At 38.4% G+C, this 26,257-nt stretch overlaps 1 protein-coding gene across 1 annotated transcript in view; it reads right to left on the reverse strand.

The window, feature by feature from the left end:
- Window positions 1–26,257, reverse strand: part of SAMHD1 (SAM and HD domain containing deoxynucleoside triphosphate triphosphohydrolase 1) — a 52,688-nt gene that overhangs the window by 21,751 nt on the left and 4,680 nt on the right. The window contains exons 3-7 of the mRNA XM_070588326.1: window positions 21,330–21,402; window positions 16,155–16,315; window positions 14,210–14,325; window positions 12,383–12,453; window positions 932–1,087 (exon numbers count right to left, since the gene is read on the reverse strand). Of these exons, the coding sequence (XP_070444427.1) occupies window positions 932–1,087; window positions 12,383–12,453; window positions 14,210–14,325; window positions 16,155–16,315; window positions 21,330–21,402 (577 nt within the window). The remainder of the gene's footprint in view (window positions 1–931; window positions 1,088–12,382; window positions 12,454–14,209; window positions 14,326–16,154; window positions 16,316–21,329; window positions 21,403–26,257) is intronic.

The following is a 26,257-nucleotide window of genomic DNA, read 5'->3' on the forward strand; positions in this document are numbered from 1 at the left end:
TTTTTTTTTTTTTTTGTTTTTTTCTCCCCAAAGCCCCCCGGCACATAGTTGTATATTTTTAGTTGTAGGTCCTTCTAGTTGTGGCATGTGGGACACCGCCTCAGTATGGCCTGATGAGCAATGCCATATCCTCTCCAGGATGCAAACCGGCGAAACCCTGGGCCACTGAAGCAGAGTGCGCAAACTTAACTACTTGGCCATGGGGCTGGCCCCTAAAAAAATTTTTTTAAATATACCATCTAACTAGGAACTAGTAAAAATGTTCCGTATATGCTAATGCTTGAATTCATGCATGAAAATAGTACTATCTTTCAAAGTAGCTACACATCTAGCACAAATGACAAGCACTATTCAAAGAATTTCTGGAGCTCCATGTTTTGGAAATAGGTTATTTGCTAAAAAATCCACCTCTTTGTCTTACATCTTACAAGTAGATTTGTATATATTCAAGGAAAAGAAATCTTAAAAACCTCAAAGGCAAATTATTTTTCAACTTCTTTTTTAATTAAGAAAAAGCAAAAAGATCAAAAAGGAAACTAAACAGACTTTTCCTCTGAACTAATTCAACTTTTTCTAGGGCTTCATATACCTAAATATTTCAAAGATGTTAATTTTAATGTACAAACAGACACACACATTTCTGTTTTCCAGAGTTACTTTTAGGCTTCTATATAAGATACTGCATATATATTCATCAAAAAAGGTTTATTTTTTTTAATTTGGGGGTAACTTCTAAAGAACTCAGTTAAGAGGTGGGAAAAATATAGAAGCCTTTCGTTTTTTGCATTAAACAGGAGAAATACATAACATATTTTATAGTTTAGTCCCTCTAAAACAGCCAAGTATCCCTCTTCGAATAGCTCTGAGGAAATCAAGAAAAGACTAGATGAAAAGCACCAGCCAGTTCAAATTAAGTTGTACAAAAACTTACCGAGAATTCTTTGACAGGTGTTTCAAGTGGTCCCATAATTTGTTCCTTGATAAAGCAAATATCTTCTTCAGGGATGAGACCATAATGTTCCATGACAGCTCTGAGTCCATTAGAATTAACCAGGTGCTCAAACATCTTAACCGAGCCCTCTTCATGCTAGGAAAAGTCAGCACAATATGGTCTCTTAGAGACTCTAGTCCATTAGGGACCCCAGATTATCCAAATTACTCTTGATTCCAGGTAATTCAGATAAGATTCTACTGCATGTTAATGATCTAGTTTCCAACTACAGTCTTGCAGATATTTTTAAAAGCCCGTCAAAAAACGACAACAAACACAAAGACACAGAGAATAGACTGATGGCTACCAGAGGGGAAGGGGGAAGGAGGAGGGTGAAAGAGGTAAAAGGGCACGTTTTACAGTGACAGACAGCAACCAGACTTGTGGTAGTTAGTGAACAGAAGGTAGTCTACACAGAGGTCAAAATATAATGTTGTTCACCTGAAATTTATATAATGTTATAAACCAATGTTACCTCAATAAAATTTTTTTTAAAAGCCTGTCAAATTTGTCTATATTTTACTAGTCCATAAACCTTTTACAAACCATGTTCATAATTATTTCATAAATATATTTAATAATATAGTCATTTACAGTACAGAAGTACTGTACACTACAGTACAGAACATTACCAGGTCATCCAGGTAGAATCCCATTTTAAGGAATATCACTATAAAATTGAGTTCTATTGTTTCATCAGCCTTGAAACGTGAAGTTACGAGTTCTGTTAGCACTTCCATCTAGTGGGGAAAACAGGTAACTGCACACTTGCCAGTAAAACCAAGATGGAGCTCTGAAGTCAGGATGTGGGTGAGAATCTCAAAACGGGCTCATTTTACTCATTTGTCTCTGCTCACTCATTCACAATCATTGTAAATATCAAATGACCCCCTGGAGACATCTGCCCTATCACAGGTCTTACCAAAAAGTGACTCAAGATGAAAACAAAAACCTGAATGTTTCTATAACTATTTCTTAAATATTGAATCAAGATACATATTAATTATAGAGGAAAAATAGTAAGTTTATAGTAGGAAAACTTGTCAGACATTGCTTTAATCAAGTTATCAAAGTTAATTTCACCAGTAATGGTTCAAATAGATTTTATGTGCCTCTCATGTGATACACTAAAAAGGACACAACATGTATGGGGGATCAGAATTGGCCATCCCAAAATGTATCTCTTTGGCTTGATTATTTTTAAGTACAAAAGGCTCTGAAAGAAACTTTGATCTTCCTCCTAAGTGCCTAAAAGAATTTGAGATAGCAGGCCTGTTCCAGGAAGGAGCTAATACCATAAGATAACTATAGTATAATATAAACTAGGTGTGGTAGATAGGAGGATCCTTGCTAAGCCCATTTTTATCCAAGTTCTCTCTCTGGTCACAATGTGTATAGATGGCCCAGCAAACACTTGTTTATCAAACATTTGCTTTTCCACCTCCTTGTAAATTGCCTTCCCCCTCTTTGAAGTCCCAAACCACCATCCCAAACATCCTCCTTTGTCTTTAGCTGAAGATGGTATTTAAGGTGGTGGCTTCAGCCATCTGGCAAGTTACTCAGTTTTCCTGGGCTTCTCCCATGTATACATGATATTAAACTTTGTTTGATTTTCTCCTGCTATTCTGTCTCATGTCAATTTAAAGATTTTTATTTTTCCTTTTTCTCCCCAAAGCTCCCCCACTACATAGTTGTATATTTTTTAGCTGTGGGTACTTCTAGTTGTAGCATGTGGGATGCCACCTCAGCATGGCCTGACGAGTGGTGCCATGTCCGCGCCCAGGATCCCAACTGGCAAAACCCTGGGCCGCTGAAGTAGAGAGCGTGAATTCAACCTCTCGGCCACAGGCCAGCCCCTGTCTCGGGTCAATTTAATTCTTAGACCAGCTAGAAGGACCTAGAGGGCAGAGGAATAGATTTTTCCCCCCTAAAGTTTGGTGGCCATGAAGGGACAAAACTTCACTGGCATGTTGCTCACTCCTGGACTACTGCAGCTAAGAGATCCCGGACCCCTGACAAGAGCCAGCAGGAGGTAAGAGTTCTTACCATGCCAGCCTTCCGGATCTCTGCCTGCAAGGTCCAATGGAACCAAGAGTGGTGAGTCTTTTTCCTTTGCTAAATTTAGACTAAAGGAGGAAATATTGGTGAAGCTACTAGCTTCCTGGACTCAGCGACTCTGGGAAACCTGGTTTGAGTACTCATTGGTTTACTGATCCTTCTCCTCCCAGAGATGGTCACTATTATTCCTTGCCTCTGTCTTTTGTATCATTTGTCACAAAAAGGAAAAATCACAGGGTAAGACGCAGGCATCTCTGTGTGACTACTGTCTGGGAATATGCGCATGAGGTGAAAGCTATTGCTAAGGGCATCTTGGAAACCAAAGAGGCCACCAATTTGGTGGGCATGGGTCGAGCAGTTAAGAACCATGAGGGCGCTTGCCACATCACAAAGACTCTCATGGCAGGAAAGCTGGTCATGGAATGGGGTAGATGACGACAGGTCCCCTGCCAACCTCAAGAAAATTTCCATGCAACAGGATACTCTGTAAATCTGGGACCAGCCCTGTGGCTGAGTGGTTAAGTTCACGTGCTCCCCTTTGGTGGCCCAGGGTTTCGCTGGTTTGGATCCTGGGTGCGGACATGGCATCACTCATCTGGCCACGTTGAGGTGGTGTCCCACATGCCACAACTAGAAGGACCCACAACTAAAAATATACAACCATATACCGGGGCGATTTGGGGAGAAAACAAAAAGGTTGGCAACAGTTGTTAGCTTAGGTGCCAATCTTAAAAAAAAATAAAAATAAAAAATAAAATAAAAGATACTCTGTAAAACACACACATTCCCCAATTCTGCCGCATCTCCCTTCTAGGTATTAATTTGTCTCCAAGAGACCTAAAGCTTAGCTAAAGCTGTTAAAGTGTATATAAGATGAGGTTTTTTTCTTTTGTCTTGTTCTATGTCTTGAGAGCTTGGCTTTGTGACCATTCTGGTCTCTGTCATCTGGAGGATGCTCCTGCCAGTGTGCATCTTGGCAGCCAGTCGAACAGACAGGGGTTCTGAGACGCACTCTCTTTCTGGCTGGATCAGCTCTCAGGGGAGTTTGCCATAAGGGGTTCCAGTTGCTTTCATAAGGAGCCTATGTTGTCACAACCTCCGTTGCTTGTTACTGCCTGTGCAGTGTAGGTCTTTGCTTTCTTAGACTATTTTTGGGAGTGAACTTTCTGGATCTTGTGAGGGCTGCTTCTTTCACACTCGCTTTTGGGGATGGCTCTCGCATCCATGGTTAAGCCATAAAAGGCGTACTGGTTTGAGTTGCTATTAAGATCCTACTCATCAATGGCCAGACGATGGATCATTTAAATTGAAAAAAACTTCTAAATTGGAAAAATTTTTGAAGAGCTCTCATCATCACTGTTTTATTGGTACCTATGAAAAAAACAAATCAAAAGGGAAATACAAGAAAATAATGACTAGCCTTAAGACCCTGACTCAGGCTACAATTAAATTGAGAAAATGTAAAAGTATAAGTCTTGATAAGATTATAAGGGTTGGACTGTGAGCTAATTTTACATAAAGAGGTTATATCAACTTTGCATGAGTGTGTTTTGAAAATGGACGTTATGTCTGGCTGGGAATGCTTTCCTTATCCAATATCATTAGACCAAGACTTGTTGATGAAGTCCTAATGAAAGCTATGATTAGAGATATAGAGGTATAGAATTGATGGAATTAAGTGATTACATCTCTTTTTCATGATTCTATTATAAATTGTACTGTGGGGACAGATAACGTGTCTCACTGAGGGAAACGTTCCCCCAATATTGATATTGTAAGACTGCATATAAATCTGCCCTTTAGACAATGTTAATTAAATATACTAAAGGGAAGTCAATAGGGTTGCCTGAGCCCACAAGGTATGAGATAAAAACTAGAAGCTAATATCAGGTGCTAATAGAAAAGATAATAAAATCTCCCCCCCTCAAGGTAAATTGGTCTAGGGTTAAATCTTAGAAAGAGGACCTTTATTAAATGCTTTGTCCAGACTTTTAAAGGTGTGGCACATTGTCCTAAAGTTTTAAAACAATAGCTGTGGGGTCTTTGTGCATGTGTGTCTATATGTATATTATATATGTGTGATATTTTACCTCTGGAAGGTATGGCCAAAATTAAGAACTCTATTTAATAAGCTTAAAGTAAGTGCTTACATAAATTATTTTTAAGTGTAATAGACACTAACTTACATATCTTTCAAGTTAACAGAATATGAAATAATCTTTGGTAAACTAAAGCTTGTTTAAGTGTGTTTGATTAAAATAGGCACATCCTTAGAGTTATCAGCATTGGATATAATACAGACATGCAGCCTGGGTTTGCTAGGCAAATAAGCTCATGTTATACCTGTTACACATTTGTCAGCAAAACAATAACTTAAAATGGTTGCTACTTTTGTCTAATGTTTCATGAAGTTTTCATGGGTAATCTAAACATACTTGTTGAGAGCAAATGATTTAGATGTAAGTGAGGTAAGAGTTTATAGATAAACTTTTAGCAACAATTATATTTTATGACACAAGTATTTAAAATAACTTCCAAAATCTCTTTGGTAACTTGAAACTTTGAAGTTTTGCTAGGTTAATTTAAAATATAAAAATTCATTGAGTATCTACATCATTTCCGAATAAGATAAAATATTAGATGTTAATTACTAAATATAGGTTTATCTACTTTTGGCTTATTACAGAGAAACCAAAAGATGTTTCAGTCCATTAGTAAATGTGTCTTGTATTTTATTACAAGATTGTACTATAAATTAATATGTTTCTAGAAATTATAAAAATTATTTATACATTTGCCAAGCCACAAAGTGCTAATGTAAAAGACAGTTCATAATTGGTTGTTTCTTAGTTTTCACTAAAAAATTAAGGTTTCTAAGGGTTAAAAATTCTAATTAATATATGTGATTAAAGCTACTAAAAATTAATAAGGAAAACACCTTTGTATTCAAGGAAAGTAAGATGTATGCTTTCAGTAAAGCAGGTAAAGAAAGATATTTTTGTTTGCTAACAAGGTTATAGAAGGCTTATGGAAGAAAAACTTGAGAAAATAGTTACATGTGGTCAAGTTGGCTAAGATTGAAGTAAATCTATTTAAGTAAATGAGTTTTAATGTCAAAAGTAAGCTGGTACAAAATTAGAATTTGTTTTTTTCCCTCTCTAAAAGGATAATTTTCTTAAACTTTTAGTCTGCTCTTGATAAAGAGATCATGAAAGGTTTTTCCTTCCTTTGAGTAGTCTACCAGAAGTGTAGGGATTTTTATGTTTTATCAAAATAAATTTTCCTGGATTGTTTTTATCAGATCTTTAATCATAGGTGCTAAGGTTTTTCTTACAGCTATTTAATTTTCTGCATTTGCCTGAAAATCTTTTGATTGTCACCATGGTTAAATGGATAACTAAGCACTGTTTCATAGGGACTTATGATATTGTGTGGGTAATGTTACTGATGTAAATGTTTAAAAAATTACATGACATTCCTAAAATTCTGATCTGTCCTGGTTGTCAACCATAATTCTAGTTATTATCTTAAAGTGTTGTATGTCACAAAAATAACCAAATTTCCTTGTCATTCTGAAGTCTTCTGTCATTTACAGACAGTTATTGTTTTACTCTGATGCTTTTGAAAATATGTTTCACCTTCAAAGGGATTCATGGGAAAGACTCTGATGCTTGCTCTAGAATACAGGTTTCTGACAAACTTTCAGATCATAAAACTGAACTGGGTAAAAAAATTACAGAACTCTAATGGAGAAACTGATGGCTTCATGAAACTGCTAATAGAAGATGAAAATCAAGAGTTGATTACATGGTACTAAATGAACTGATGAAGATAATTATAATTTTTATGACTTTTCATTTGAAATATTGATTTTTTTTCAAAGATCGGCCCCCGAGCTATCTCTGTTGCCAATATTCTTTCAGCGCCCCCTTCTTCTTCTTCTCCCCAAAGCCCCCTAGTACATAGTTGTATATTCTAGTTGTAGGTCCTTCTGGTCATACTATGTGGGATGCCACCTGAGCACGGCCTGATGAGCAGTGCCATGTCTGCCTCCAGGATCTGAACCGGCAAAACCCTGGGCCGCCGAAGTGGAGCGCGTGAACTTAACCACTTGGTCACAGGACTGGCCCCTGCTGATTTTTTAATGTTTTGTTTTTCCAGATTTAAGGAAACTTTTTTCTATTTTCTTTTAAGCTAACTATGAATTACAGCAATTTGGTAAATTATACTTTTATAAGCAGAATTGAAGCATTTATGTTTTTCTCCCTACCTGATCCCTCCAGAATTTGGAAACTCTTAGTGTATATTGTTATTTTCATGGCAATATAGTTAATCTGCATAAGTTCAATAAGATTATGTTCTCCTTATAACAAGACACAATTGGGAACATTGGTTGTATTACTAAGGCTTTGACTGGAATGTCATATTTGAGAAAAACATGCAGACTCAGTTATGACAAGGCAGCTAAGGGACAAAGATTGACTTTATGAGGGGCTGGCCCTGTGGCTGAGTGGTTAAGATCATGCGCTCCGCTGCAGGCAGCCCAGTGTTTCATTGGTTCGAATCCTGGGCACGGACATGGCACTGCTCATCTAAACCACGCTGAGGCAGCGTCCTACATGCCACAACTAGAAGGACCCATAACGAAGAATATACAACTATGTACCGGGGGGCTTTGGGGAGAAAAAGGAAAAAAAATAAAATCTTTAAAAAAAAAAAAAAAAAAGATTGACTTTATGAAACAAATAAAGCCACTTGCAAATAGTGGCCTGGAACCTTGCTCTTACAAGATTCCCAGCAATCTTATCAGGTGAGTAAATAAAGTCACTTTCCTGGCAGGTGCAAAGAACCTCAGGATATTTTGGGGACCTCAAGAAGAGAGGAATTTACCCAAATCTATAGGCATTGCAGGCAGAGTCTGATGACAAGTCCTTGGCTTGGCTTTCCTGGCCTCAAGAGGCCTTTAAAGTTCAATCTGAGATTCCTTATAAAAAGTTCCAATGAAGCAGATTGAAAAGAGCCTATACGATCAATTGCTATTCTTGCTGTACTTACGTAAATAATTGGGCCAGGTTTATTGAAACTAGACTTATTTTTACAAATCAACGAGCCTTAATTTGTCTATCTTTGGTAAAATGGGGTGATTTTAGAGAGAAAATTTGTTTCAGTAGAAACTATAATACACAATCATACATATTAGATTGCAGTTCTGTTAATTATCTTTAAGGTTTTTGTTTTCTACCTGTAAACTGGACTGGATCCTGAATTCTTCTAGTCTCTTGAAATATCTGGCCTACAAATCTCCAAACTAACATTTTCAGTTATTTCCCATCATTTTCATTTGGAATCACTGACAACTGAAACCACCCTTGTTCCTGAAGCCCTGAAAACTGAAGCTGGACAACTTGATAGAAACTTTGTAGAGGTCACCAAGATAGCATGCCCGTTGCTGTGTAAGCCACTTAAAAGGATACCTGAATGCCTGACGACATCATCAGAGACATTTCAAACTGCAAAAGATCCTTCAACCCTGACATCTAGAGACCTTCTTGACTGGTTGTCCCCTGGACTCAGAAACTGGTTTATAATTTGCTCTAACCTTTAACTTTATTTTTGTTTCCATAGAAATGCTTCTTATTAAATACCTAATTGCTTGCTTATATAATATAGAACTAACACTGGGAGCCCCCATGCATCATTGCCCTCTAAAATGAATTTAACTGGACTGGTCTATTATCAGGACTAAGAGACATGTTCAGCGAAATGGAACAATGTACCAACTCAGCTTCTGGACTGTGAAACTTCTTAAAGTTTCAAAGGCATGACTGTAGGGGATCAGAATTGCCCACCCAAAAATGTGTCTCTGGCTTGATTATTTTTAAGGAGAAAAAACTCTGAAAGAAACTTTGATCTTCCTCCTAATTGCCTAAAAGAATTTAAGATAGGGGCCAGCTTGGTGACATAGCAGTTAAGTTCGTATGCTATGCTTCGGCAGCCCAGGGTTCACCGGTTCAGATCCCAGCTGCAGACCTATGCACTGCTTCTCAAGCCACACTGTGGCAGGCATCCCACATATAAAATAGGGGAAGATGGGCATAGTTATTAGCTCAGCGCCAATCTTCCTCAGTAAAAAGAGGAGGACTGGCAGTGGATGTTAAGCTCAGGGCTAATCTTCCGCAAAAAAAAAAAAAAGAATTTTAAGATAGAAGTCTTGTTCCAGGAGGGAGCTAATACCATAAGATAGCTATAGTATAATATAAACTAGGTGTGGTAGATAGGAGGATCCTTGCTAAGCCCATTTGTATCAAAATTCTCTCTCGGGTTACGTTGTCTATAGATGGCCCAGAAAACATTTGTTGATCAAACACTTGCTTTTCCATCTCCATATAAATTGCCATCCTTTCCTGTGAAGCCCCAAACCACTACCCCCAACCTCTTCCTTTGTCTTTAGCTGAAGATGGTATTTAAAGTGGTGGCTTTGGCCATTTTGGCGAGTTACTCAGTTTTCCTGGGTTTATCCCATGTATACATGTTATTAAACTTTGATTTTCTCCTGTTGTTCTGTCTCATGTCAATTTAATCCTTAGACCAGCCAGAAGGACCTACAGGGAAGAGGAATTGTCTTTCTCCCCTACAGTGGCATTCTGCCAAAAATGGATAGTCTGACACTATGAGGAAACATCAGACAAACTGAAACTCAAACTGAGGAACATTCCACAAAATAACTCACCGGTACTCTTCAAAAATGGACAAGGTCACGAAAGAGAGACTGAAGAATTATTCCAGATCAAAAGAGACTAAAGAGAAATGGCAACTAAGTGCAATGCATGTTTGGATCAGGAAAAAAAAAAAAGTTCTTTTACTCCTTTTTCTACATGGACAATTGGTAAAATTTGAAAGAAAATCTGTCAATTAGCTAACAGTACTGCATCAATATTACTTTCCTGATTTTGATAATTGTACAGAGGTTATGTAAGAAAATGTTCTTGTTTTTAGGAAATAGTGAAATATTTAGGAATAAAGGGGTATGTCCACGACTGACTTTCAAATGGTTCAGAAAAAAATATATAAAAATATGCAGAAAAATTTAAGTTCCACAAAGATTGCACAGACAACAACTAAAATTATAAGCAACTTAGGAGTAAATATAACAAAAGATGTATAAGACCTTTATGAAGAAAATTATAAAATTTATAACAGAAGAGCAAAGTGCCAAAGATACTCAGTAAAAGAAAAGGTGTGAACAGTTGTCCTACCAACTATCAAGACTTATTATAAAGTAATAATAATATAAGAAAGTGTGGGACAGAACAAAATGCAGAAAGATTCAACATATATGGAAAGCTAATAAATGCTGGGGTTAGTATTATAGATCAATGGGGAAAGGATGAACTATTCAATAAACAATCATCCATATTTTAAAAAATTAGTTTTCTATCATATGCATACACAAAAATAAATTCCACATGAGTTAAAGACTTAAATGTGAAAGGCAAAATATTTAAAGAAAAAGACTTGGGAATGGCTGAGTAGATGCTATTTTGACCAACTCTGCTGGAGAAAACTAGAAACTCTGGACGACTCCCCAAGGGTTCTGGAGAGCGACCAACAGCAGGCAGATGTTAAGGCAGATGTTAGAGGGAAGTGAACATTTAAAACAGAGAGGCGCTGGGTAATATTCCAGCTCTGCTCCAGCTTTTAGCCAGAGGGCAGGCCCCACGGCAGCAGAACTGCAGAGAAACTATCCGTCCTGCTGGGTTGGAGAAGCAGAGCACTTCACTGAAATTTAAAATTTCTGCTTCTCCAAAGTCATCATTAAAAAAATGAATTAGCAAGTCAGAGACTGGGCAAACATATTCACAATATATATAAGACAAAGAATTCCTCAAATCAATAGCAAAAAGGTAAACAGTCAAATTTTTAAAATGGGTAAAGTGTTGAAAGAACTCTTCACAAAAGAAGATATATCAGTGCAAAGTACAAAGTACAGGAAATGGTACTTAACCTACATCAGAAAACACACAGTAAACCACAAGATACCATTTTACCCTCACTAGAAGGGCTAATCTGAAAAAAACAAATCTTGGTGAGGCTATGGAACAGAAACTCTCATACATTGCTGGTGGAGTGTAAAGGGTGCAACCACATTGGAAAGCTCTGGCCATTTTTTATAAAGTTAAACATGCATCTACTTTATAACCCAGAAATTCTACTCCTAGGTATTTACCTAAGAGAAATGAAAACATCTTCCACAAAAAGCATGTCTAATAATGTGCATAGCAACCTTATTTCTAATAGCCAAAAACTGAAAACAACCCAAATCCCATCAAAAGAAGAAAGGATACACAAACTGTGACTTATTTATACAATGAAATCCTGCCTCAGTAATAAAACGAGATCAACTACTGACGTGTGCAACACGACTGAATCTCAAACTCATTATGTTGAGTGAACAAAGCAAGACTCCAGAGTACCTACCATATGATTATACTATTATCAAGTCGAAAAACAGAGGAAACCAATCTATGCTTGTAAAAATCAGAAGGTGAGGGTAGGGGACAGGTAGCAATTGACTGAAAGGGGCACAGGGAATTTCTTAAGAAGATGGAAACATTCTATATCCTGATTTGAGCAGTGGTTACATGGATGTACGCACTTGTGAGAACTCACTGAACTGTACACTTAGGATCTGTGCAACTTACAGTATGTGAATTAAACCTTTAAAAAAAAGAAAGAGAAAGAAAACAGTGGTTGACATGTCAGAAGTGGTCAACACATATTACTACCCTTCTCTACTCCAAGTTCCAGAAATACAATGTGGCAAAAAACAGGAGCCAACCTAACTCTACTACTCAAAAATTGATTCCAAAAATACAGGTTGGCCACCTGCAAATCTCTAATTATAAAATAGTTCGCTTAATATATATGATAAAACTTCGTTGGTGTCAGTTACTTCACGGTCATACAGAATGAGTCAAAACTGGAGTTGGCCTTTCATTTTATTTTCTATTTTACCGTAGTGTGACAGAGTAGAAAGAGCATTTAACTAGCAGTTAGAAAACCTGATTTTCTAGTGCTCGCTCTACTATTTAACGGCTTTGTGATTTCTGGTGCATCAATCCACCTCTGTAAGCTACAATTTCTCCAAAAATGGAGACAATGATTCCTTCCTTACAGACTACTGAGAGGATCAAAGGAAAAAAACAAAACAAAACAACAACAAATATATATATGAAAGCATCCTGAACCCTGTAAAGAGGAAGTGTAGTATTCACAGCAGTGGCTACTTAAATAGTCTTTATTTTATTGACTACTGAATACATGGATACTTACCGTCCATTTCATGTCTGGGCGAGCAAGTGGAATAAATCTTCCATCAAACATATGAGAAAATGGCCCATGACCTTAAAAACAAAAGCAGCCTTAGAACAAGAAAAATGTTGGTAAATTGGTAAAAAGTCAATCTATTTTTTTGGCTTTTTAGTTTAGCTTGAATATCAACAGAAATTAATAATCTACAAATACATCACAAAAAGGGACAAACTCTTCCTTCCCATTTTCTAAAACAAGACAACAGGAAGCAGAATCATGCAGAAAAGTAAGCTCGCCACGCAGGGGTCCCTGAGTCACCAGAGCTTCCATAAACTGATGGAAGGACGGTTTTGTACGACTAAAAGGAATGTCAATGACAAAAACTTTTGGCATCTTCAGATGGAATATTTGTATTAGAACAGCAGTTTTAAGACAATCCACTGGAGTGCAGGAAGAAAATATGAGAACTTTTTTTTTTTACTCTCCTCTTTTAAAAACATCTATTTTTATGTAAATTTTACAATGCACATAATATATTTTATAATAAACACACACATGTCAGGGCTGTATCTTGGGTTTTCACTGATAACGTGAGCAATGAAAAGGAGATCACTAGTTTCTTATTTGTAAGTGATTTTAAAGTTCCACGACACTTAGGAATAAGAATTTTGTTGAGGCACAGCTCTGGAAGGATCAGAATTTCTGTAGAAGGGAGTGACCTGGGTGGAGAGGAAGCCCACCTGCCCCAGCCCTGCCTTTCTGCATGGTGCAGTCTGTGTACAAAGGCTCCTCGCTGCAGTGCTCACACTCCTGGAGCCTGGCAAAGCTTTCTCAATAACTCCCTCTCAAACCAAGAATCTGTTAAGTGGGATGTGGTATTAGTCCCAGTGGAACCTCCAAGGGGACATGCAGAAGAGAGTGCCCTGTCCCTTTAAGTATCTGACTAGTGACACCCAGACACCTCCCTTTCCCTGCCCTGAGGACACACACAATCTCTCAGGATCCTCCCAAAGGTACAAAGGATAGGGGTAAAAACTCCTGTGATAAAAGACAGTCTCTTTCCTCTTTCTTTGTCAAAGGGAAAGGATGCTATTCTTCTCTTTGAATTTAAGTGGCCCCAGACCTCACAAGGGTCAGGGAAGAAAAGGAGTTCTCTAAATCTGCTGTTAATCTGCTAGATTACATACTCCAGGTATGAGAAGAATGGATTCGACAAGTAACTGAAGGAAAAAATGGCAATTTTATTCAACAAGAAAGATAAAAGAAAAATCAAATTCACATTATCCTAAATACAGAAAACTCAGAAAACCTCACTAACAGAAAGTCTTTTCATATAACTTGTAGCAAAGATGTTTAACAAGGGAAATTCCCTGAAAAACTACAAAAAAACAAAATAGCAGTACTTTGGGCTTATGAATCATTCTAGGAAGAAGTAATGGTACATTAACATTAATGTTAACTGAAGAATTAAAACATAACTTTCAGGGGCCAGCCCCGTGGCTGAGTGGTTAAGTTTGTGTGCTCCACTTCAGCGGTCCGGGGTTCACCAGTGCGGATCCTGTGCGCGGACATGGCACCGCTCATCAAGCCATGCTGTGGCAGGCACCCTACATAGAAGAACTAGAATGACCTACAACTAGAATATACAACTATGTACCGGGGCTTTGGGGAGAAAAACAAAAAGAGGACTGCCAACAGATGTTAGCTCAGGGCCAATCTTCCAAAAAAAAAAAAGAATGCAAAAAACACAACTTTCATATTTCTCTTGGTTAGTCAGGTTTTTTATCTTCAAAGAGAGGTAACGTGTCACGGTTTTACATAACAGCTCTGGCTCTTTGTACATCTTACCAAGATCATGACAAAGCCCAGCAATCTGAACACAGAGCATATCTCGTTCACTTATCTGCAGCTCTGGTTGTTTTTCACGTAAGGCGCGAACCAGACATCCTGCTAGATATCCTACACTGCAGAGCAAAAACACCAAAAACACCAAGTTATTCTTCCATTTGAAAGGTGAGTAACACTTCTGGTCCTCAAGAACTTTAATATGTTTCTCAAATGTTTTTAATATATTTCTAGGTCAACTTAACAGAATAGTCTGTTTCAGAAGTAGGCAGGAGCACACAAACAGAATCCCCAAAGCAGGACCTCTTGGCTCAGCATCACTAATGATCAGGGAAACGCAAAATCAAAACCACCATGAGATATCACTTCAGACCCATTAGGATGGCTATCATCCCCCCCAAAAAACAAAAATAACAAATGTTGGCCAGGATATGGAGAAATTGGAACCCTTGTACACTGTTAGCGGAAAAGTATAATGGCACAGCTGCTATGGAAAATGGTATGGAGGTTCCTCAAAAAATTAAAAATAGAATTACCATATGATCCAGCAATCCCACTTCTGGGTATACACTCAAACCAATTGAAAGCAGGGTCTCAAAGAGATATTTGCACACCCATGTTCACAGCAGCACTATTCACAATAGCCAAAGAGGTGGAAGCAGCCGGAGTGTCCACCGACAAATGAAGGGAGAAACAAAATGTGGTCTGTGCACACAATGGAACGTTACACAGCTTTAAAAAGAAAGGAAATTCTGACAGACGAACCTTAAGAAAATTACAGTAAGTGAAATAAGCCAGTTACAAAAAGACAAATATGCACGATATCACTTATATGAGGTACCCAGAGTAGTCAGATTCATAGGAACAGAAGATAGAATGGTGGTTGCCAGGGGCTGGGTGGAGAGGGGAATGCAGAACTGTTCTTTAAAGGTAGAGAGTTTCACTTTTGTAAGATGAAAAAGTTCTGGAGTTTGGTTGCACAATAATGTGGGTATATTTAATACCATTGAACTGCTCGTTTAAAGATGGTTAAGATGGTAAATTTTATACTCTGTGTATTTTACCACAGTTCCTTTTTTTAAGAAAAAAAGCAGGACTTCTGGTTTTGTAACATTTACAACACAGACTGAAGACCAAGTGCCTAACAAACATCAAATGCACTTTTAGCACTTTCCCCTGAAAGTAATTTCTGAATGAACACCAAATCTTTCTTCTCCCCTAAACTCTGAGCTCCATGACGATAGAGATAATTGCTATCTTGTTGGTCTGGCAGGGCCTAGAAAGTTTTCAATAAATATTTTTTGATGAATGAATGAACATTTGAGTAGACACATAGGTTCTAGCTAATTAAAAATGCTTCAAAACAAACAAACAACAAAGTAATATACTGTGAGCGCTTCATGAAAATCTAGAAAACTGTCTAGTTCTTCCCAGCCTACGTCCTCCTGGCCGTACGTTTTAGAAAGGAAGCAGACCAAAGTCTCAACTTTGCTGTAGGTAACAGGGGTGCCACCTTCTCTAAGTTTGTGAATGCTTTTCTGACTTACATACTTCCTGATAGGTAAGCAAACGATCTGGTTTCAAAGGGCAGTTCTGTAGAAGACTAAATAGAGACTACAGGAAAATTAAATAATCAAACTTACAAAGTTAGTTATATCAGTAACAAACCCTATTAGCTTTTAAATAATATTTAAATATTTCATCTAAATGACCTGTCAGTAGACAGTTTCATTATCTTTCCAGAAAGGATCTGAGGTGGCTTACAAGAATATATAAAATAAAGAAAATAGAACAAGGTAAACTTAAGCCTCAATTTTCTCATCAATAAAATAAGCATATTATTACCATGTGTCAAACTATTCTCTAAAACATAAGATGAGACAATCATTTCATGAGACAGAAAAGGTACTTAGTCACTGTAAGTTCCCCACCTCAATTCCCTTCTTACCCGAGACTATGTTCAAATCGATTATGTGAAGCTCCTGGAAAAACATAGTAACCGCCTCCCAACTGTTTAATATATCGAAGCCGCTGAAATTGAGGTGTGTCAATGATTCGGATGAGGAGAGGGTGGAGTTCAATGTGGCCATGGATAGGATCATTAATTACCTAGAAAATTATGTTTAAATTAATATGATAACACAGAACTCTGTCTAAATTTTTGTGCAGTCATTCTCATCTACAGTGCAAAGTCAAAGCTATTTAATTGTTCTCAAGTAAGAAGAATACAAAGGGAAATGACAAGATATTAACATCATTACGTTTTTTAGGTATCACTACCAGATAGATCAAGCATATTGGATCTGGGTATATTTTACTTCTTCCTAATGGATTCTAATAACAGAAAGATATGGATTTCAATCTCTTTATTATGTACATGATTTAATTAGCTTTTAGTAAGTTAGTCTTGTATTCAAGTTAAACATACTCAGTCAGATCATACAAAGCATACAAGCCGTATTACTACAGGTGCTGTCTAAATTTTTTTCTAAATGTCTCTATATAGTATCCATCACTAGAATCCTTAAAAACAAGAAAGAAACCATCCTCCCACACAGATAAGACATGGTAGGAAGGAAGATAAAACTCTACAGAGGCTCCTTATCCACAGCTTCCCCTCCCACGGTTACAGTTACCCACAGTCAACTGCAGTCTGAAAATACTGAATGAAAAATTCCAGAAATAAACAATTCATAAGTTTTAAATCGCATGACATTCTGAGTAGCTGATGAAATCTGGTGCCATCCGGCTCAGGACGTGAATCATCCCTTTGCCCAGTGTATCCACACTGTGCCCGCTACCCGTACACTAGCCACTTAGTAGCCACTTTGGTTATCAGATTGACTGTCATGGATCACAATACTTGTGTTCAAGTCACCCTTATTTTACTTAACAGTGGCTCCAAAGCACAAGAGTAGTGATGCTGGCTATTCGGCTACGCCAAAGAGAAGCCATAAAGTGCTTCCTTTAAGAGAAAAGGTGAGGGCCGACCCGGGTAGCACAGCAGTTAAGTGCGCACGTTCAGCTTTGGCCGCCAAGGGTTTGCCAGTTCGGATCCTGGGCGCGGTCATGGTACAGATTGGCATGCCATGCTGTGGTAGGCGTCCCCCATATAAAGTAGAGGAAGATGGGCACGGATGTTAGCTCAGGGCCAGTCTTCCTCAGCAAAAAGAGGAGGATTGGCAGCAGATGTTACCTCAGGGCTAATCAGGGATCTAAACCTGTGAACCCTGGACTGCCAAAGTGGAACACAGGAACCCAACCACTATGCCACCAGGCCAGCGCCTAAAGTGTTTTGATCATTGTTCACATTGTTATTCTTGTACTCCCAGCAATATTTAATATAAACTACTCCTTACACAGTTAAATGGTCCACTCACTTGTCACTTTTAAAGGCTATACGATATTCTATTGTGTTACTAGCCAAACAGGATGAAACAATCCTATTATCTATTAAAAGTCTTCTGTATATGCCAAGTACTGAGGATAAGAGATGAGTAAAGAATCATTAGTGTCCTCTGGGAAAGACAATGTCCAGAGCAGCAGGGAAAGAGAACCAGGGGAAATGACTCAGGGGTGGCAATTCTATAATTTAACATATATGAGGTAAGAGAAGGTACATAAAGCAGGCATTTCGCTCTCTTAGGATTCACTAATACATCTGACAAATTACTGCCTGTTATTAACCTCAAACACTGCGTGTCCTCCTCACCGTTATACAATTCCTGGCTTCAGAGGCCAGCTAACTAAATTTAGCATGAAGAAAACGGAGTCAAGAATAAAAGGTTGTGACCCTGGATTAGGCAATGCTTTCTTGGATATGAGAGCAAAAAAACAAGACGTGAAAGAGGGGCCAGCCTGGCCTGGTGGCACAGAGGTTAAGTTCCCATGTTCCGCTTCGGCAGCCCAGGGTTCGCTGGTTCAGATCCCGGGTGTGGACATGGCACCTCTTGGCACACCATGTTGTGGCAGGCGTCCCACATATAAAGTAGAGGAAGATGGGCATGGATGTTAGCTCAGGGCCAGTCTTCCTCAGCAAAAAGAGGAGGATTGGCAGCAGATGTTAGCTCAGGGATAATCTTCCTCAAAAAAAAGAAAGAAAGAAAGAAGTGAAGGAAAAAATAGATAAACTGGACTACATAAAAATTAAACTCTTTTGTGCCCCCAAAAGACAGCACCAAGAAAGTAAAAAGACAATTCAGAGAATGGGAGAAAAGATTTTCATATCACATAGCTGATAAGGGACTTGTATCCAGAATGTATTAAGAACACCTACACCTTAAATTAGATTGTGGTGATGACTAACAACCTTGTGGACTTTCTAAAAAACATTGACTTGGGGCCAGCCTGCTGGCATAGGGGTTAAGTTCGTGCACTCTACTTCAGCAGCCTGGGGTTCGTGGGTTTGGATCCCAAGTGTGGATCTATGCACCACTCGTCAAGCCATGCTGTGGCGGCATCCCACATACAAAATAGAGGAAGATGGACACAGATGTTAGCTCAGCCACAAACTTCCTCAAGCAAAAAGAGGAAGATTGGCAATAGCTGTTAGCTCAGGGCCAATATTCCTCACCAAAAAAAACCCCCCAAAACATTGACTTGCATACTTTAAATGAGTAATTCGTAAGGTATGTGAATTATATCTCACTAAAGCTTTTTTTTAAAAAAAAAAGGAATAAAAGGTGGATGCCAAATTAGGGTAGGAATCAATTCTTTGTTCAACTGTGCTGCTGCTGAAGCTAAGATCATATAAGGTCTCAATTTCATTACTCTACAGTGACTCCCTGACTATAAAGTACTTACTTACTCTACAGTGACTCCCTGACTATAAAGTACTTACTTACTCTACAGTGACTCCCTGACTATAAAGTACTTACTTACTCTACAGTGACTCACTGACTACAAAGTACTTATTGGGTTAAAACCTATTTCCAGGGGCCAGCCCCGTGGCCGAGTGGTTAAGTTTATGTGCTCTGCTTCGGTGGCCCAGGGTTTCGCTGGCTTGGATCCTGGGCGCAGACATGGCACCGCTCATCAAGCCACGCTGAGGTGGCATCCCACATGCCTCAACTAGAAGGACCCACAACTAAAAATACATAACTATGTACCGGGGGGCTTTGGGGAGAAAAAGGAAAAATAAAATATTTAAAAAAAAAATCTATTTTCAATAATTGTAATGTATACATAATTTGTAAATGAGGTTAAACAATTTTGTTTTTGATGAAAACTAGAAAAAAAAAGAATAAAAGTGGCAAATGAAACCCACTGATTGCCTTGAAGATGACTTCAAAAATATTTTTGTTGCAAATTGTGAAAACGTGATCTCAGAGATCATCTGAGATGTCTCACCTCACAAAAACTCATCTTACCTACGCCCTGCCTGAGGAGAACATCCTATGCTGCTGCCAGTGAGCAAGGGCAAAACAGGGTGGCAACCTTCTTCCAATAGCAGGACAAAATATTTGGATATCGTTTTTGATAAGCGATCATTCTTTTTACTTCTTCATGAAAAAAATGAAGTATTTTAATGTTAGATAACATTTTCAGAAAGGGCTGGGGTTTGATTATTCTTCAAATAAAATATTTTCTGTAGGAACCACTACTTCGTCTACAAAAAAATTATTGTAGGATGGAATGAAACACATTCACTAAATATTTTCAAAAGTGATTTTTAATGGAAAATAAGCAAGCTAATTTGCAAAAGTAAAATTGAAATATATACTCTCATGGGGATCTGAAATAACTAAAATATTGTACATTAAATACATTCAAAACCTCTGATAAAAATGTAAATGATGATCTTGCAAAAGTATACAAAAGGAGAATGAGACCCCCTGCACCATCTTTCAGGTCTGAAACTAAGTTTTTTTAACTTTACAGATGTCAAAAGGGTGAACAATAAGGTACAAATCCTGTCACCAACCATTCAAGAAACATTTCTTTAATTATGGTATTAGAATCACCCTGAAGAGTTTGTGAAAAATGTACATTCCCGGGTCTCTACTCAAAACTCCCAGAATCAGAATTTTGGGAGGGGGGCTGGGCTATTGACTGCTCGCTAGGATGATTCTCAGGACACTGAAGTCCAAAAAACAGGGCTTCTGAGGTCTGAAAGGGCCTGGGGGATGCGAAATAAACGATTATTGATAGATTAAACTTACAGAATATATCTACCCTCTAGACTAACATTTGACAAAAATGTTTACCAAAATTGAAAAGAAAATTCAGTACAACTTTAAGTTACTCTATGACTGAGGTAACTAGGGCTGTGTGTCAACACGACTGATTCTCAGAAATATAAATGTTAAAGGGAAGTTTTAGAAGGTTACTTAGTGTGCAATACCACTTATATAAAGTTTGAAAAACATGTAACATAATACTATACATTGTTTATGGCTATACATACATATGCAGTAAAAGTAAAAAGCATTCATGAAAATGATTAAGCACCAAATTCACAAGGATGCTTATGTCTGAGGAGGAAAGGACGGAAATGGAATTCAGGAAGGGTAAAAGGAGGCCTCCTATTGTTTCTAATATTTTGTTCTAAAAATAACAGATCTGAAGCAAATTAGGCAAAATGTTAAGATTTGACAAGCTGTAGTGGTCTATTTATGCTTTTTCTATATGCTTACAATTTTTAGTTTTTCTTTGATTTAAATATTCAGTGCTTATTTTAGAAAATGTAGGAAGTTTAGAAAAGTAAAAATCCATTACTCACAATCTCATTACTGAGACGATTTCCTTCCATTCTTTTTATTTATTTATTTATTTATTTATTTATTTTTTGAGGAAGATTAGCCCTGAGCTAACATCTGCCAATCCTCCTCTCTCCTTTTTTCTTTTGCTGAGGAAGACTGGCCCTGAGCTCATATCCATGCCCATCTTCCTCTACGTTTTTATATGTGGGACGCCTACCACAGCGTGGCTTGCCAAGCAGTGCCATGTCTGCACCTGGGATCCGGACTGGCGAACCCCGGGCTGCCGAGGCAGAACGTGAGTACTTAACCGCTGTGCCACGGGGTCGGCCCCTCCTTCTATTCTTTTTAAAATGAATTCTACACAATTGAGTTATATCATTGTATATTCAAAAAACAGAATAATAAACTCAGATTCCTCTTACCTTCATAGTATCAAGATCAATTTGGCTCAGTCGTTGGATAAAATAAAGCAGCTTCTTTCTCTCCCCCAAGGAACTAAAATTATAACAGGATAAGCAAATCTATCATTATTTGCTTAATAATAATCCCTGGAGTAGATAAGCATATACAATCAACTCTAGATTATCTACACTAGTAGTAAGAGAAGTTAGATTAAAAGGAACACTTAATAATTCAAACATACCCCCCTAGAAATTTTCTCCTTCTTTTGCAGCTAAGACGTGAGACTCTTCCCCCAGGCTTCTGCCCCTGATTCTCCTCTCTGTTGGTCAACTCAGAGTGGAACATCTCCTACATCTCTACTGAATGCTCACTTTATACTTCAAGCTTATTTTAACCTAACTGAAGTCATTATCTACCTTCACAATCCTGAATTTGCATGGCTCAGATAAGCGAAAACTCAAGATAGCATGGTGAAAATGAAAAAGGACTTTGGAATCAGACAGAACTGGCTCACATCTCCACATGGAAACTAGATGACCTTGGAAAAGTCACTTAACCTTTTCTGGTACACTGATGTTCTCATCTATAGCATAGGGATCACACCATCTAGCTCACAGCACTGGAGAGGGATGAAGCAGTGTGTTCAATACTGGGGTTACAATAAAGACTCAGTTCCTGCTCTCAAGAACTACAGGAGAATTTTAACTATGATTACAGGTGTTATAGAAACTATGACTCATTATAAATTCAATATTTACCCCATCAGCAGTGTTTTAACTACAAGAATCTAGGAGTTTCTTAGTGTAATTAAGTGGTGAATATGTGAAAAAAGTTACCTAAATTGGCCAAAGATGTTATATACAGGAAGACGACATATGTGGCAAATTGAGCCTTTGTCATATCAAAATAACTTTTCAAGAGAAACAATTGTTGCTTACTGCAATTAAGATACAGTCAAATCACATGCAAATGTCTAGGATACAATGAAAGCCTTGGAAATGCAGGACAATACAGGACTCCTTGGCAGGGGTGGTTGTTGGTCACAAGACCAGTCATGAATAGATTTTTTTGTTGATTATAGTGGTGACTTGCAAAGGTCCAAGACTGTCTTATGAGCACCAGGTATGCCTCATGCATGAATCAAATATACATATTTGTGTGTGTGTGTGTGTAAAGGTTTTAGCTTATTTATACCCATCTTCCTTTGTCAGTAATCCCTCATAATGCTCCAGTTTCAAGAAAGAATTTAATAGGAATTAAATGTAAACAGCTCAAAATCCTGTAATCCCTTATCCTGCTTCATTTACACTTACTAACTGGTCCAGGTATGTTAGCCTGACACCTCGCTGAACGTCAACAGAAGCAGCAGGCAAGGGGTTAGCCTTTACTCATCTACTAGTTAACTGGATTGAAAAATAAATCTTGTGCTGAAAGTCTTCGACACACTTGCAGTCAGAAGCACTACAACTGGCCTCTATGTTGTACCCTGAGACCCACGGTAGCTACAAAACCTAAGGATGATATTCTTGGGAAGTACACAAGCGTTACTGCAGCTGACAAATCCTTAAAGCAGCATACCTTGTGCTTTACCATTCCCCTATCCTACTCATCAGTTTGATCTAACAAGCACAGGGAAAGGCCAGACTCCGAGGTGAGCTATAACTGACTCAGGTTAAGTATGGCACACAGTTGAGCATAACCAGGAGTCACAGGATAAAATAATACCAAATCTAAACCAATCCCACGGCCTCGTATTTTCCTGAACTGACACTCAGTATTCATCACTTAATTAAAACCCCAAAAGAAACTATTCATAAAGAAATCAGTGATTAAAGTATATTTTAAAAGTCACCCAAAACCTAGAGATTTTTTTGTTTTGTTTTGGCAAAGGATAAGGCAAAAAAAAAAAAAGACTTTAAACAAAGATTTAAAGTAGTGATGGGCCAGTATAATTAGAATATACTAAGATTTTATTTCTGTATTTCATCATTTCTGAAATCTAATGTTTCTTACAACTGATGTGTACATTTAACGTACATTTCTTATTTCCTAGAAAAACCTTTTAAATCAACAGTTGATCAAAAAATTGAGGAAACACAATTGTATAAACTAGATTCCCCCAGAAAGCAGAGTCTAGGACAAGAGCTTGCATACAGGTCATTTATTTTGGGGTGTGAATTCCGGGAACAAGAGTGGGAGATTCGGAAAGCTGAAACAGGAAACGGAGGAAGAACAGTAGAAAAGTCCATTAATGAGTTGGTTGCACCGGCACCACTGTGAGCAACTTCAGCTGATCCCACTGGGACCTCTGGAGGCAGCTCTGTCCAGCAGAACTGTGCCGTGACGGAAATGTCCTGTATCCGCCCTGTCAGACATGGGAACCACCAGCCATGAGTGGCTATTGAGCACTTGAAGGATGGCTAGCATAACTGAGGAATTGAAATTTTAATTTAATTTTAATTAATTTAAACATGTAGCTAGTGGTTGCTGTATAGGAGAACACAGCTCGGAGGAGCCAGCAGAACCCACCTCAGAGTTGCCAGGTAGGCACAAAAGGTGTGCCATATAGTGTTCCTTTTGGAATTTTGCCTGTTTTGTTCACTCATGTGTCCCAAATTCCTGGAAAGATGCCTAACACATAGTGAGCCCTCCATAAATACTTGTTGAATAAATCAATAGTATTTGGATCCACAAAGTATATATATGGTTCCCTTTAAAAGAAAGACTCTATTAGAATAAATTCCATTTAACTAAAATAGTAGGCAACTATTATACACAAGACATAGGTAGTAAGGGGGACTTTGAGGAGACTGAGGGGGTTGAAAGGTGATTACGAAAGAGACAAGATGAGCTCTGTCAAGAAAGAGACAACAGGCCCAAAATGGAGTTCCTTGTGCTAAGCCCTTGTCACCAAACCAAGTCTTAATACCTAACCTGATTGTAGTTTGAGCCCCTTCCAGGAATGTAATCTTTACCCAGCCAATCTGGAATTACCTGGTCAGCACGAGTGAAGGAATCTGCCCCACAGACCCCTCAAGAAAGGTGATTTTACCTGATATAATCCTTTCTTAGTTTATCACATCATCGTCCCATCTCCATTCTGCCCTGAAAAACCTTTCCTTGGGTCCAGCCCCGTGGCTGAGCGGTTAAGTTTGCATGATCCGATTTGGCAGCCTGGGGTTTCGCCAGTTTGGATCCTGGGTGTAGACATGGCACCGCTCGTCAGGCCATGCTGAGGTGGCATCCTACATGCCACAACTAGAAGGACCTACAACTATCATATGCAGCTATGTACTGGGGGGCTTTGGGGAGAAGAAAGAAAAAAAAAAAATAAAGATTGGCAACAGATGTTAGCTCAGGTGCCAATCTTAAAAACCTTTCCTTTTCTGCCGTCTTTTGGAGCTCCTGTCTGTCTGCTAGATGGGATGCTGCCCAATTCATGAATCATTGAATAAAGATCTTTAAAATCTACTCAGTTGAGGGGCGGGCCGGGTGGCGCAGCAGTTAAGTTTGCACGTTCGGCTTTAGCAGCCCAGGGTTCGCCGGTTCGGATCCCAGGTGTGGACATGGCACCGCTTGGCAAGCCATGCTGTGGTGGGCGCCCCACGTATAAAGTAGACGAAGATGGGCACAGGTGTGAGCTCAGGGCCAGTCTTCCTCAGCAAAAAGAGGAGGATGGGCAGCAGTTAGCTCAGGGCTAATCTTCCTCAAAAAATAAATAAATAAATAAATAAAAATATGAAATTTACTCAGTTGAATTTTTTTCAATAGGTTCCCTAAGTCCCAATCCAAAGGACATTTATAAAAGTCAGTTACATGTCCTAAAATGACCTTTTTTCCCCACAATCTACTTCCATTATCAATTACTAAGCAATAGTGTATGAAGTTAATTCAGTATATTCTCTTTTGAGTCTTTGGTTACTATTACCACAAACAAAATTTAGCTAACTGGAATTGCCGAAGAAAAGATCGTATTTCACCACTGTTGTCAATTCTCTAATAGAAATCAAGTCTCCATTTTAAGGAATATTTAAATATTGGATCCTTGACTGGGATCTTTAAAGTGGACCCACACTAATCTAGACCCTGCAACCTCCAGTCATACAGATGGATCTCGATAGTGCTGTCAAGTCAACTCTGAGTCCTAGCAACCCTGTGTATGTACAGCAGGGCAGAAACCCGCCCAGTCTTTTTTTTTTTGTGCTATCCTCTCACCTTCCAGCCCTATATTGGTCAACGCTCCACTGCTATTCACAGGGTTTTCATGGCCAATTTTTTCAGAAGTGGGTGCCCAGGTCCTTCTTCCTAGTCTGTCTTAGTCTGGAAGCTCCACTGAGACCTGTCCACCATGGGTGACCCTGCTGGTATTTGATATAGTGGTGGCAGAGCTTTTCGCATCACAGCAACACGCAGCCGCCACAGTGTGACAACCCACAGACGGGTGGTGTGGTTCCCTGACCAGAAACGAACCCGGGCTGTGGCGGTGAGAGTGTCAAATCTTAACCACTGGGCCACCAGGGCTGGCTATCGGGATCTCTATATAAACATATTGTATTAAGGGCTTATCATGTGCTCATCACTTTACCTACATTGTCTCATTATTATTACCCATTCCACAGATGCAGAAACTGAAGGGTTAAATAACTTGTCCCAAATCATACAACTAAGTGCCAAACTATTTTTGATAATGTTTTTAAATCTAATACCAGAGATACATTCCAGTCTTAAGACAGCTTTAAGAAAACCCAGAAATATGTTCAAGATAAGGCTAGAGCCTTAATTTTTCCTGCCAACATTTTTTTCCTATCAGTTCTTATATATTTTCTGGTGTGTATAATTCAATTATTCTGAACTCGAGAGTAAAAAGTTAGTCACTACAAACTTCATGAAGGCTTGTCAAAAATATTTTTAAAAATAGGAATCATTAGCAATGTTAAACATAGGATTT

Source organism: Equus przewalskii, chromosome 21 (genome assembly GCF_037783145.1).
Source record: "Equus przewalskii isolate Varuska chromosome 21, EquPr2, whole genome shotgun sequence".
Taxonomy (NCBI): Eukaryota; Metazoa; Chordata; class Mammalia; order Perissodactyla; family Equidae; genus Equus; species Equus przewalskii.